The 15,306-nt window shown below is 46.8% G+C and overlaps 1 protein-coding gene across 1 annotated transcript in view; it reads right to left on the bottom strand.

Annotated features, from left to right (window-relative positions):
• Positions 1 to 203: 203 nt before the first annotated feature.
• Positions 204 to 15,306, bottom strand: part of LOC122379421 (vacuolar protein-sorting-associated protein 25-like) — a 74,614-nt gene continuing 59,511 nt past the window's right edge. Inside the window, exons 4-5 of the mRNA XM_043361637.1 lie at positions 9,452 to 9,582; positions 204 to 723 (exon numbers count right to left, since the gene is read on the bottom strand). Of these exons, the coding sequence (XP_043217572.1) occupies positions 620 to 723; positions 9,452 to 9,582 (235 nt within the window). The 3' untranslated portion in view covers positions 204 to 619. The remainder of the gene's footprint in view (positions 724 to 9,451; positions 9,583 to 15,306) is intronic.

Genomic DNA, 15,306 nt, shown 5'->3' on the forward strand with positions numbered 1-15,306 from the left:
TGAAGACTGAGCAAATTTGTGAGGAAATACGTACTTTTCCAGCGCGTGCCACGTGCAAACCAACCACCCCCGAGACTCGAACCTTGACACTGCACGTGCGCGTGACGTCATCAACACCGTGTGCAAATTTCAGCCCCCTCCAACGCACCGCTTGACCTGTGCACGACGTCAAAGCACCCCTCTGCACGGTGCAAACAGACAGACACACAGACAGAGTTTCATTCAACAAATAGTATAGTAGATCGAACAATCAAGCACTTAAAGAGCGCGTATGCATACCATTGACATCATCAGAGCCTGAGCATTGCAAACCAGCAATAGCAAACCTTTCGATTTTCGAAACCCTGATTATTCCCGCAATGGAAAAGCTAATCGGAGAATGGATCGAAGAATGTAAAACAAATGACTTTGAAATAAAAAAGTCATTGTTATTTGAAGCAGATAGGCCAAAATGGCCAACAGAGTTCGCAAGGTATGAGCACTCCCAGCCAGCCAAGTCTGTACACGAGAGCCCACACAGGAGTCCGTCCAGAGGAGACCAGCCAGAGGCGTCCGCCCGTGCCGACGCCGCCCGCCGGTGCTCTGAGCAGCACAGATCACACCACCGCGCCGGCCGGCGCTAGAAGAACTTGACTCCTTCGTTGTCCATCAGCTCTGCCTTTCCAGCGGCCTGCAGTGAGCCGAGCGCACGCACCAGCAGCTCCTCGCAGAGGCCGTGGAACGCTGCGGAACACCGGACCGGGATGTTAGCATGCCGGACGGACGGCCGTAGCGCAGAGAGGGCGGGGCCATCAGGGGCCAGTTTTACCAATAGAAAAATAGCCGCCTGCCGGAATTTGTTGCCTGAAGTCCGCTTCACATACGGAGCGTAAACGCGATGGGCACGTAAGCGGATAGGGATTTACCGTTTACGCTCCGTATGTGAAGCGGTCTTTAGGCAAAAAATTCCGGCAGGCGGCTAATTTTCTGTTGGTAAAACTGGCCTCTGGGTTAGAGGTCGGACGGACGGCGGAGGCGCAGAGCGGGCGGGGCGATCAGGGCTAGCTGCGCAGCTAAGAACACGTTTTGAGCAATCACTCTCAGTCCATTCTTCGGCAACTACCGTGCAAGGCCGATATTGTAGAAACTTGCATTTTGTACCCTTGACCTGACCTTGACCTGACCTCTGACCATCTTAAGAAAAAAAAATCGGCTCTAAATATCCGCCTTGTTGAGTGCTTTCGATTGCCGTTTTCCCCGTCTTTCTACGACCATCGCACTATGGTTGGAAACGGCGTCACGGATGGCCTTGGGCAATTTCGGGATATATGTATATTTGGGGTGTCATTCGGTTGGAAATTGATGAAATGTTTTGAATTGGGCAGAAAAAAATATTTAGTTGCGCATTTAGTCTTCATTATCGTACGTGGAATCGGGAGTTTCTGACAGTGGCCTTTTTGGTGCGCCGTCAAAGGTTTAAACAACCGCGCTGGTGATAGCATGTGGAGTGCCTCAATGACGTTGTAAAACTGGATTATTATATATCAAAATAATCCTTGTTATGTTGGCTATCGAGTGGAGTGACTCTTTTTCCCATGCGTGTTCAAAATCAGGAACGGCATTGCATTCTATTTGCAGTGTCACCACAGCAACATTTGCAAAATTAAGTTTATGTTTCACTGGACTTACAAAAAGTTCTCCATCGACCTCCATTGAGCTTTTTGGCGCAATAAATCTCTGTTCGATTCTGCGTAAGGGGAACCTAAAAGCAAACTGCGCACTTGTGCGCAAAATCTTCTGTGAAGCTTCATCTCCCGAGGCGTACCTACCCGTCGCTTCGTTAGCAGCGGGTCGGCTCGTCAGTCGTGCAATCGCTTATCCTAATAAATGATGGAAAGAAGCAGAATTGCGGAGTCGTGATGGCGCCAAATCCGACTCCGACTACGACTCCCACTCCTGACTCGTTGCCATGACTCCGGGACCCGGGTGACTCTGTCTCCGACTCCGGACCCCTGCCAGTGTTTCCGAGTCGTGATAGAGCTGTTCCGATTCGGACCGACTCCCACTTCTACTGCGGGCTCCTGACCGACCCCGACTCCGACTCCTGGCTCGTTGCCACGACTCTGGGCGACTCTGACTCCGACTCCGACTCTGACTCCGACTCTGACTTCGACTCCGCACCCCTTGTAAGAAGTAACTGCTCGCCCCTGCACCTGGAGTATGGATATCGTGCAAACGTGTATGGATATCCTGGAATATGGATATGGATATCCACTGACAGAACAGACATACAGACATGCTGTAAACGCCATTACACTGCCAATACCATGGCAAATCAAATGGCTATCTATGATTTTCGATCATCGTTCTACATTTCCCAAAATCTTGAACTGAATGTTGGCAATTTCTCGTGACTAGGGGAGAGTGGGGCACATTCGTGCAAAAAATGGATAAATCCATATATCTGTTCTTTGGTTAGTGCAACGGCAAAATTGTTGATTGTGGTATGGAAAGGAACTATTGCAGATATTTTTCCTCTTTAAAAGTTATCCTCTAAAATTATTGCTTCTATTAGAAAAAAATGACTTTTAATAACTCTGAACGTTTGCACGAAACTGCCCCACCTATGGGGCACATTCGTGCAAGGGGTGGGGCACTTCCGTGCACCCTGCAAAGTTCTAGAAATTACCAGGCATTACCAGAAATTTACCAAAGGAAATTGGCAGGGGGTCATTTCACTTGATTCCTTTCGACAAGAATGCATTGCACAACATATGTAGAAAGAATGGGCTGGCCAACAAGAATGTGCCAACTGCCGGCCTCCGTGACCTCGCCAAGTTCGCGTGAATTACTCGTCACGACGTCGCAAGCAGCCGAGACTGAGTCAGGCGAGCGTCATTAGTGAAACCTACTATAGATAAAGTCATAAATAGCAAAAACTAAAAAAAATATGCACGAATGTGCCCCCAGGCAGTGCGTACACGAACCTGCCCCACAACGTTATTTGTAATATATTTCAAAATTTCTTGTTGAAAAAATGACACTTTGTCAACAAACAAGTTTGCAGCAGTTCCGTGAATAGAGTGAGCACCTTCGCCCCCAATTTTGAAAAGCTGAACCACATTTCCGAGTCACGATCACGAAAATGGATGATATGAGAAAAGTTTGGAAAGCTCACGAATATTACAAATTTGCGTTTTTATCAAGCATGACAGCAGGTACAGTGTTGTCTTCTACGGTGAACGAAGGGCGGCAATGATAGACACATTTCCATAATTTACCTTGAGCTCGTGCAGTCACTCGTGTTCCCATAAACTGCTGAAAACGAATGTGCCCCATGCACGAATGTGCCCCACTCTCCCCTACTTCACGACCATGCTGCATGCATTTCTGAAATTGATCTTTTTTCAACCAACCACGTACTCGTATGATAAAATGAATGTCACCATCGTGTTCTACGCCCAAAAGTACCCATAAACATGTGTCATGGACTGCGAATAGGTACCAGTTTTAATTTTCGGGGTTATGTGCTTACCTGATTGACCTGACTTTGACCCTGGCCTATGTTTGACTGACTCCTACATACATGGATTGACACTCTTTTAGCACTTAAATGAAGGGCTGTGACAGTTGTGACAGAGTTTATGACGAGGAGAGGCACCGATTGCGAGGTTCTAAAGTCCATGCTACTGAAAGCCCGATTTCAAGTGTTTGACCTGACCTTGACCCAACCTGTGACCTCGAAATTCAACTTTTAAATATTCATGTGAATCGTCTCGTCGCGTTCTTCTTTCGTTTGCCGCCTCGTGCGTTTCGCAGCGCCTATTTGTTCGCGAGATATCGGCTGGGGGCGTTGAACGCCCCCCCCCCCACGGCAAACGGCGGGTGGGGAGATACCCCAGCAACTGCCGGGTTAAAGGTAGTGTGCCACCTTTGAAAGATTTCCCATTTTATTTTTCCTAGGATAAGAAGCTTCTGTTTTTACATAATATCGCAAAAAATCAAAAATGGGCCTGGAATAGTGCCTTTTTCGCCTAAAAGTTTTTCGGTTTTTAGATATGTATAACAACTGTAGTGGGCTCACCTGCAAACAGGCGTCGGGCAACAATCGCGAATGCGGCGCACTTGTGACAATAAGCAAAGGTCATTATAGTGTTACGACCATACGACGTACGGGAATGAGTTATCAGCTGTCTAATCGTAGACAACACAATGTCGAGCCTTAAACTGTAAGCCCGTATTGTTATTGTTTCTTTTATTTGGCTGTCGAACATTATTTATGGTTTGAAATATGATTTTATGTAAAATAATTGATATGAAAAAGCCGTCTTATAAGTTATGACCCCATTTCACCACACGCAAGTGGCAGAAATGACAATGATCAGCTGACGCATTTTTCTTGGCCGAAGTCAGAGCGCGCGGCCCGACGCACCACGCGTATTTGGAAATTCCGACCTCGACGAGCATCAGAAGCCACCTAACAGGCGTGTTCGAAACCGCAGGAGATGATGATGAACGGGTTTATCGAAACTTGATTGGATGAGCATATCGGTAATAGCGATTTCAGTGTGTGCATTTATTGTTCATAGTGGTGTGAAATGTGGTTGGGGTACGACCGACAACCCGTCGGGGCGAATTTCGCACTGGGGTACTCAAAATTTGAAGAATTTAAGACGTTTCCATGAGTTTTGAAGGTATGGATAAGTTCTAAAAATCCGGTTCTCCTTATCTGGGCCATTAACTCCATACGGTCCAAGAAAGCTGGCACACTACCTTTAATCTGACGCATTTTTTGTCATTTGATCGTCATTTTATTTTTTACTTTGTTGCCCAATTTAAAAAAAAATCATTAATACTTTTTCTCCAAATTTTTTACCCTTTATGACCAAAAGTAAGACACTGTGCGTCACTACGTTGATATTTCTCGCCCTAAAGCATAACAACAATATCCATTCAGTAATAGCAGTATTCAAAACATGTTCGAAATGCCTCGCTATATCGATAACATTACGAAAGACATAGACGACTTATAACATACTTGCAATGATGACGTCACACACGCGTGACGTGACGTGACCTCGTCATTTCTGAGTTACTGTATGATGCACGAAAGACACTGGTATACATATGCAAAGTTTCATCGCAGTCGGTCTACGCATTAACAAGTTATGGGCAAAACATTTTTTCGCGTTGACCCCCGGCCATCCGTGAGGCCGTTTCCAACCATAGTGCATCGGTTCGAAAGTTAGACAGAGGGGGGGGGGGGCAGAATGTGCCCCCCCCCCGCAGGGCGCGTACGGCTGAATAGCCCAGCGGGACGCGAGTTACATAAATATGTTTTTTTTTTGTCTTTTTCCGGTTTATTCGCTTCAAACGGCAACGGTGGCACACGCCAAACAATCTGAAAGGTTGACACTTGCCACAACCTCAGCAGCGCCAAAACCCACCCATACATCGTCAGTTCGAGTTTCTGCCCAGAGCGGCATACAATTACACACCACATACACAGTTACGTCGGAGGCCGGGCCAGCGGATCCAAGCAGCGCGGCGCTGGCAGCTCCCCACTCTGTACCAGTGCTCACAATGTATGTACCGGAACCTGATCCAAACAAACCAATGTATATGTTAGTTAGTGTGCGAAATCCGTTAGTTTGCAACGCAACTAGTTTCGTTGCAAACTAACTGACCGGCCAGGTAGTTTGCAACGAAACTAGTTCCGTTGCAAGCTAACTGACCGTACAGTTAGTTTGCAAACTACTCGTAACTAGTTAGGATGCAAACTACCTAGGTACGTTGCAAACACCTAGTTACTTTGCAACGGAACTAGGTGTGTTGCAACGGAACTAGTTGTGATGCGAAATCGACGAGGCGGTGGCTCTATTTGTCGGTTATATTCAACTTTTAGGTAAATTATAACAGCGGTTGTTAAAACAAAGCTGTGTTTCTAACGGGTCACACTAGACATACGAGTAGGACGGGTGGTCACATTTATGGATGAAACAGTGAATTAACCAGATTCGACTACATAATGTGACGATCACTGGCGGATCCAGAGCAGGGGCAGTTCCGGGGGGGGGGGGGGGCATTTTGCGATTTTGATTTTTTTTTGCGGCACACACTAACACCAGTCACCACCGCCGCTGCACAGAACAGAACTGAACTGTATTGTCCCATGGCCCGTGGTCCGGGGTAAGCGTGCGATCAAGAATCTGTCTCACCGGCCGACTCCTTCTGCGACTTGCCTAGCCATGGGTGACCTAGCGGTGCCGGGTCATTCGGTAACAGCCAATGATCAAAGGGCAGGTCGCGTCACATACTGATCGGTTGTGGAGGTAGGAGCTCGTCAGCGGCCTGGTTCTTGAATATTCCGAAATCGGCAGCAGAACCTTTACTTTCTGCTTATGTCCACGCATTTTTGGTGATCACTGGCGGTTCCAGAAAGATGGTCTTAGCCCGCGCATGACTGGGACATTTTCCATTACGCGAGTGACTGAGGGGGGGGGGGGGGGGGCTCTCCAGAGCCCCCCTCCTATCTCCGAAACTACTGGGCCGATCGTCAAAATTCAAACGGTGTCTGATAACCCTGGAAAAACTGTGGGATGAAACCTATTTTCACTGACCTGGAGGTCACCGATGACGTCACAGGCTGGGTCAAAGTAAACATTATCGGCATTTTTGCTTGTTCACAATTTAGGCTCTGGCCGCCGACTGACAAGTCCGATCAGGCTGATTTTTGGTATACTCACCCCTTGATATATGCCTTAGATACCCTGAGGGTACCGAACTTTTACTTCGATTCTTTTTTTTCAGGTCAAAGCCAGGTCATCCTAGGTCACGAAAATTATATATCATGTATCGGTCACGTGACGCATGTTTTATGGCAATTTTACATTTAGATTTCGAAAATAATGACTTACGTGTCATTTGAGGTCATTTTCAGCTGAATTTACCGGAGGTCAGGTCAATTACAGGTCAGAAAAGGTCAAATTTTGAAAATGAGAATTTTTAACAAAAAAGGTGCCTATCAGATGCAGTTTGAGCTCAGGAAAACGATGGTACCATTTATTTTACTGTACGATGTCAAAAACGTACTGAAAAATGGTTTTGAAAAATATATAATTGTAAAATTTTGACAATAATGCAAATAACTTGGCTATTTCTGAAGATATCGGGCTAAAACTTACTAGAGTAGTTTGTCAGTGTGTGTTCTATCACATATATTCCGGTTTTTGCGAAAAATATTTTTTTTTTAATAGGAAAAAATATTGTAAAAACATATTCTTAAAATTTCCAAAATTTTGAAAATTCGAGACAGCAGTTTGATAGCGACGTGTACTCGTATTTGTAGTCTAATGATGCAAAGAAATTGGATCTAGCTTTAAAACTAAGCTCTTGAGAGCGTTTGCCGTAATTCAATACGTTGCATCAAAATCGGCCGACATTACGTCACTCTGACGTCATTTTCGGCCAAAATATGGTAGCTAGAAAGTTGAAATTTTAACACAAGGTTTCAAATCAATGTCGCTGAGGGTACTGCAAGTTTCGTGTTGATCCGTAAAACGGCTTAGAAGATATTGCCGAAAAACGGGAGGGGGCTCTGTAGGGCCCCCCCCCCCAGTCACGCGCGGGTTAAACGTTGCGGGAGACATAATCCCAAAAAATCTCCAAGTTCAAAAAACCTTTCGGATTTTGATTCCAATCCTTACACACGGCTGTGCAGTCTAAAACAAGTATTTATTTATAAAAGTTGCAAAGTTTTCGTTTCATTCTCATAATAATTAAATATTTGTCGCTTTCGGGCGCTGCGTGGATGGCGGAGCGATTTCGGCGCCCCCCCCCCTCTGGATCCGCCAGTGATCGTAAAGTTATGTAGTCGAATCCGGTTAGTTCACTGTGACCACCCGTCTTATGTCTAGTGTCACCCGTTAGAAAAAAACACAGCTTTGTTTTAAAGATCGTTGTTAAAATTTACACATAATTTTAATATAACCGACAAATAGAGCCACTGCCTCGTCGATTTCGCATTACAACTAGTTCCGTTGCAAAGTAACTAGGTAGTTTGCAACGTAACTAGGTAGTTTGCATCCTAACTAATTAGTTTGCAAACTAACTGGACGGTCAGTTAGTTTGCAACTGAACTAGTTTCGTTGCAAACTACCTGGCCGGTCAGGTAGTTTGCAACGAAACTAGTTGCGTTGCAAACTAACGGATTTCGCATACTAACTGTAACATATACATTATACAACTAAAGTAAAGCAGCCTCGCCGGCGGCCGAGCCAGCAGAGCACGATCCCGACGGCGCAAGCCTCGCGAAGGCGGCGACAGCGGCGGACGGACCAACAACGGGCGCAGAGGACCGCGCCGCCGCCGGTCGCGCGCGAGATCGCCCGGCGCGACAACCCGACCAGCCCGCCCGCAGCAGCGTCAGGGGGGGGGGGGGGCGTTTGACGCGAGCCCAGGGCCCTCTGACGCCAGCTCAGGGTCCTTTGTCGCCCTTTGAGGCCTTCTGAGGTCCGTTTGACGTTAGCTGAGGGCCATTTTACGCTAGCTGAGGGCCCTTTGAGACCATAGGCGGCGGAACGGGGAGGGCACCGGGGCACCGTGCCCCCCTTTGATTTTGGCATTTTAACATTAGCCCTATGGGCGTTGCGTGGAAAGAATGGGACCAAAAGTCGGCAGTGCCCCCCTTTAATTGAAGGTGTTCCGCCGCTGCTGTTTGAGACCATCTGAGGACCCGGTGACGCCATCCGAGGGCCCTTTGAGGCCTTTTGAGGGTCATTGAAATTTCACCACAATCACTCTGACTGCGCTACTGGGCATTTTTTGGACTCATATGGGCCTGCTCGGGAACGAGATGGGCCCTCCCGGTCTTCTCAATCATTATTTTAGCTCGTTTTTACACGGTCTTCGGCGGTCTAAGGATTCGGGCCCCCCAACTCGAATGGGGGGGGGGGGGCACGGGCCCGTGTGTGCCCCTGTTTGCACCATTGTAGCCAACCCTGATTTTCCGTTTATTTTTTCATGGGTTGTTTTAACCTCTCCTAGCCCTTCAACTTGGCCTTAGGACCAACTCAGAACTGCTCCCAAAGGTAATCGATGAACAGTCTTACCGAACCATAACAACAGCTTTTCTGCACTAGGTAAGTGTAAAAAGCTACAGCAAAACAAATCACTTTTTCAGGCATGGGCCAAAGTTGCCCTCGGTGGCCATAGTTGCAAGAAACTACGGTATTATTTTTACTGAAAGGAAGAGACGATTTTTAAAATATCAAAAATTTTGCCGCACCCTCAACCCTGTAGTAATCTTGGCCTTTGCATCATTGTTCACGTACTGTTGTGCATGCAGGGCTTCGGCTGCAAACTGTAAGTGGAACAGACTGTACATAGTATGACTCGGTGCAGTCTCAAGAAAAATAAAAATATAGTTTAGCTTTAATGTGAGTCACTGGATAGGGTGGTGGCGGCGACTCACGCTGGTCGGTGAGGTGGTCGCCATGGGTCAGCTCGTACAGGGTGCACACGGAGCCGACCAGGCCGCTGTCCACCGCCCAGCCGTAGATCAGCTGACCCCACTCAGCCGGCGAGCGCCACAACACCAGGCACCTGCAGGGCGCAATCGTCCCGTCAGCCGCCGCTGCAGCAGCGATCCCTACTTCCAAATACCTGCTACGCTAATACCGCATCAGGGTCACGTTTCTCGTCTGTCCCGGTTCAGATATTAGTTAATTCCTATAAATCATTCTGAAAAAAACACGTAGGTAACTATAGTTCGTTTTTTTTTCAAAAGGACGCTGGCTCAAAGTGCAATATCGAAGCTCTCACGTGAGTTTTGGCAGCTTCAGTGTCTGGCCAAGAATTTCTTACCGAAAAAATAATCGATTTCAAATTGTGCACGGTAAGTAGCTGGAAATTGTTCCTTAAAAATGAACATACTATAATGACGTCACTGGTGGCAGCAGGCACCCAAATGTCCGTGCAATGGGACAAGTGTCAACGAATTTGGGTGAAACTTAGTTTTTCACTGTTGCCGAGCATAATCGAGTAAGCGGTTCCGTCCATGATAGTTATACGTTACATTGCAATACATGTTAGACAGCATGACGTCACCACTGTTCCCATATCTGGTTCCAAAACGCACATATGAAAATTATCGGGAAGAAATCACATGTTAAAATTAGTCGACGTTCGATTTTCTCAGGTTCAGTTTTTGCTCGTTTTGGCGGCTAAAACACGTGCTTGTTCGAAAAACATACTTGGAGCCAGCGTCCTTTTGAAAAAAAACGAACTATAGGTAGCGATTTGTGCATGGACGCGTTTCAATTGGTAAATCTTCATCAGCATGACATAATCACAAAGAAAACAAGATACAAACATTCAAGCTCGTCACAGTGCAATCATCTTGATTTTAAAATTAATGCACATAACATATTCACTATAAATTCACTATAAATTCATGCATATGACATATTCAGCTCACTATACTCGAGGGCAGCGCTTTTCGAGGAGCGCTGCGGCCCGAAGGTTGGGACTTTGAATCGTGAAAAAAAAAAACGCCCGCCCGCCGCAAAACGCAAACACCGCAAAACCACTGGCGGATCCAGGGGGCGGGGGCGGCAGGGGCTAAAGCCCCCCTATTCAAAACTCGACAGGGGCGGCAATATAAATTAGCCCCCCCCCCAAAAAAAAACACCGGGATTGGTCAATAAAATGATTGACTGCTGGTAAGTTCCAGCCTTCGATAGTGAAGTTCCTTTAGAAATTCCTTTCCGCTGTTAAGTTGGTAGCCATTTGGCAGCTATTCAATAACCTACCTATCGATTGAAAGGTGAAGTTAACACGCGCACCGACGGGGGGCGGATATCCGCCCCCTGAGGTTTTTCGCAAATAGCGGGAAAACCGCGGCGCGTAGCGCCGCGAAATTTGGTACGACTATTCCCTCATCAATTTTACACAGGGTGTGCAAGTTTGAACCTCCAAACTTTAAAGGTCAGGTCACCAGGTCACTTTGGATGACCCAACCTCAAGTCACTTTTTTGCAACTTTGTCACCGTGCCAGAGCTACAGTAGATGTCGGAATCCTTTGAAAGTCGCAGGATGTTATAAGGTCATTAGCAGCTACAATTTGTATATCTCGGAATTTTGATATCGGTGACCTAAGGTCAGGTCAATTTCGCGACCTCCCCATTACAAGTCAATGGGGGAAAAATCAACTCCCTGTTTTACCACTAAAACGGGTCGGAATGGCCCCATATACCATACATGACTTAATATACGATCAACCTTCACTACCTTGAGGTCTGTTTTGCTATTGGGCAGCTGTAAGGTCATGTGACGTCATTAAAGGTCACCAAAGGTTTTTTTGCCGATAACTCCGTACAGAAACAAGATACAGCCGCGCAGATGGTCTCATTGTGTTCAGCTCGTCAAGACGCATCGAATGATATACATGATGACCTCGAGGTCACGTGACCCGAGGTCAACCTTTGACCTTGACCTTTCAAGGTCAACTTATATATCATTCGATGCGGATTGACGAGAGGATCACGATGATGCCCTTAGTTTGTTCCTATCTTGACTAATTCGAAAGTTATTCGAGAAAAACTCTCCATATCTAGCGCCGCCATTTTGACTTTTTCGATCCCTGTGACGTCATCTTTGACCTGACCTGACTGAGCCTTCGGAAGCCTGTCAGGTCCCCATTGAGACCTGGTATGGTCCTTCTGAAGCCTGGTTTGGGCCCCTGAGGCCTGGTATGGGTCTTCTGAAGTTCGGTAGATCCTCAGTTTGGCATGGACATTGGAGCCCTGTAAAGGCCCTTTCTTGACTGGTAGGGATCCTCAGAGGCTTGATATAGGCCTTTTTATACTATTAGATGGCTTCTAAGGCCTGGTATGGACTAGAGTTGCAAAGTTTTCCCCAAAGGCTGCTACCGGCACCGCCCCGCCCCACAAAAATTTTCTGGGATACCGGCATGCTACCACGCCCCAAGCAAAAAAACCGCCAAATTACCGGCATACTAAAAACCCTGCATTCTTGATTCTAGCTGACCCCTGCAAGAGATGCCACATTTTGGCAGTTTCAGTGCCCCTCCCACCCAACAGCCATCCATTGTCCAACCACAAATACCAGCAGGCTGATTTTGGCTGAGTTGGCCCCACAAATACCCACAATTTTGAAACTCCATTCCAATATCACCTGTAATCAAAGAAGTATTGCCTACAAAAAGACTATTACATTCATCAAAAAGGTGAGGACAAAAAGGACTTGAATTACTGAAATGTGTTTTTGAAGACTGGACAGTGAGCAGTAATCACATTTACATTTCACAGGTGTTCTACTTTTCCATATTCTCCTAAAATGTTGCAGGTACCAGCCAAATGTTTAAAATCTAGATGGTCAAAACATAGGTAAACAAGTACAGATTCGGCCATCTTCCTAACTGAGGAAGCGAGATCAACATCTACTTTTTCCTATCAACTATGGCTTGCTGGTTCGTGAATAAGATACGAATCAAGTAAAAAAATGTGTTAATAACTCACTGGTCCTGAGAATAGTCACCAAATAATATGTATAAAACGATATCTTCCATCCTCTCCAACCTCAAGCGGGAACAAACACAAGGTTATCGATTTCGAAACAGATGCGCCATAACAGAGGCTTTTAACCAGCTGATTAAAACGCTGCAAAAAAAATGTTTAACGACTGCAAGCCACTGCCTCGTGAATGATTATATTGAAAAAAATTATCCAACACAATATTAAATTATAATGAAATCAACATTGTAGTGTAATTCACTGCAAAGAAATTCATTTCTCTTCAGTATTCAACCAAAAGGGTATATGAATAAATATTACGTCATCAGATTACAACCATTCATTAGGGGAGAGAGAATCTTAAAAGTAAATCCTTGGTTGTCTAATGATTTGCGCCACTTTTTGTCAATTTTGCCTGGATGATGTGTTTTCTTGTAAAGATAAGACAAAATGCCAGTTCAAATCCATTTTCATTTAATTATGGGACCTAAGTCAGGCTCAGGGCTACCTAACACCTGCCTTTTCAGCTGGATTTTCAGTGTCAAATTCTTTGTAGAGTTTCTCAGACCACATCTCAAGATCTCAGGACTCAAGGCCAGTTTCCAAACATTGTGTTTTTGGGTGTTTTGATTCTGCCTTTTCCCCTAGGGAATGTTGTCATTAACATTTATTTATTTTATTGTGCTATACGTATTACCTACCATTAGACTTACTAGATTATCGTGCTTTTGCAACATAAATGAGTATTCTTCCTTTTATAGACCACAGTAGATTCTTGACAATTCTAATTATAACCAACCTTGTGAATTTAGTGTGAAATGCTGAGGTCCATGTGTTACCCCTACACTTAGCAATGGAACTTCTACCACAAAATGTATCTTGCAGTGGCTTATATTGCTGTTACCACAATTTGAGAGCCTCTTAGTGTCCAAAGTTTGAATTATTTGCTGATTTTTTTTTTTGCACAAAATCAAAAATACCGGCATGCTACCGGCAAGACATGCCAGATACCACGAATAAACCTGCGGTAGTGAAAAATTACCGGCATACCGGTAGTGCGGTAGGGAAATTTTGCAACTCTAGTATGGACCCTCTCAGACATTCTAAGGACCTTACCAGACCTTTTAATTGCCCTCTCAGCACTGTTGTTGGCCCTCTAATGACTGGTATGGACCCTCTCAGGCATGATTCTTGCAAGGGCCCTCTCAGTACTGCTGCAGGCCCTCGCATGAGTGGTATGAGCCCTCTCAGGTATGGTACGGGCCCTCCTAGTCATTGCAACAGTCCCCTCAGTACTGCTGAGCACCCTTCCATGATTGATATTGACTGACATAACCCTCAGTAATATGTCAGGGTACGGGCCCTCACATAACTTGCTGTAGCCCCCTCAGTACTGTCACGGATCACATAATGTTATGGACCCTGCTGTGGGCCCTCTCAGTCTCCTCGCCCACTCCTCTCCACCCCGTCACGGTGCTGAGGCGGGTAGGGGCCTGGCTCTCCGCCACTTTCCGCAGCGGGTCTCCAGCCGGGAGGGCGCGCGCCTTGGCCAGTAGGCGCGCCGCCAGGGCCGTGCGTCGCTCGGCCACCGGGGCGAGGCCCGCCTCCGTCATTACGGCGTGTGCCGGAGTGGACCGGGGGCAGCCGGTTACCACTCTGGCGGCCTCGCGCATCTCCCTCTCCAGCAGCATGACATGGGACGGTGACGCTGCTGGGAGCCAGGCGGCGGCGGCGTGTTCTAGTGCGCCGCGGATGTAGCCGGAGGCGACGATGCGCAGCTGGCGCTCTTCCAGCCCCCACTCACGCCCGGTCAGCAGTCTGAGTTGGTTTGTTCGAGGTCGCACGCGCTGGCGGAGGCTGCGACAGTGGGCTCTAGAGGTGGCAAAATGTGGACCCGAGGACCCGGTCCAAAGAACCAGTCTGAACCCATATGGGTCCAGACCGGTTCCTGGAAATTTTCTGACGGGTCCAACCGGGTCCTACCATAAACTATACATCTTGCACACTACACATTATTGCAAAATATGAAGTGAATGAAGTGAATGTTTCTTTGCACACAGTAGCGCATGAGTATTCCCAGTGGGAAATAGGCTGTTTTACATGATACAACTAAAGATACCTACAAGTAGTTTGTATTAATTGACTTTTGGGGAACGGGTCCAACTGGTTCCGGTTCCAACTACGACCGGGTCCGACTGGTTCCAGAAATGTCCAGCCGGGTCTGGTTCGAGTCTGGTTCCCAAAATTTTCTTCTTTTGCCACCTCTAGTGGGCTCCGAAGTGGAGCAGCCGGTCCAGCGTGACTCCAAGCAGCTTCAGCTGGTCGCCCGCGACGACCGTCTCCCCTGTCATTCGGACGGAGCAGTTGACGGCGTCCCGGGCCCACTGCGACAGGACCAGCGCCTGTGTCTTCTGGCCGGCAACCACCATCTTGGAAGCCCGGGCCCACTTGACGAGCGCGTCCGCTGCCTGTTGTGCGCGTAGTTTGGCGACCTCGATGTTGTTGCCCCCGCCGTCATCGATTTATCTCTATATATGTCTTATCTGACCGATGAAATAATACAGGAGTCCGTTGTCATTCGAGTGTATTTCATAATAGCTCTTCCGACTTTGACGAATATCGACAGTGCCGTAACAAAATTGGTAGTTCGGGTACAGACTGCAATCAAACTGCATTGCAACTTCTTCTTTAATCAGATGAATACTTGTCATAGATTTATTGGGCGTACAATATTGGCGTGCGAACGTAGGGGCCAAAAATGCGTCTCTACGACCGACTTCTTTTTAAGAGAAAA

This window comes from Amphibalanus amphitrite, unplaced genomic scaffold, assembly GCF_019059575.1.
Source record: "Amphibalanus amphitrite isolate SeventyFive unplaced genomic scaffold, NRLGWU_Aamphi_draft 000077F_arrow, whole genome shotgun sequence".
Taxonomy (NCBI): Eukaryota; Metazoa; Arthropoda; class Thecostraca; order Balanomorpha; family Balanidae; genus Amphibalanus; species Amphibalanus amphitrite.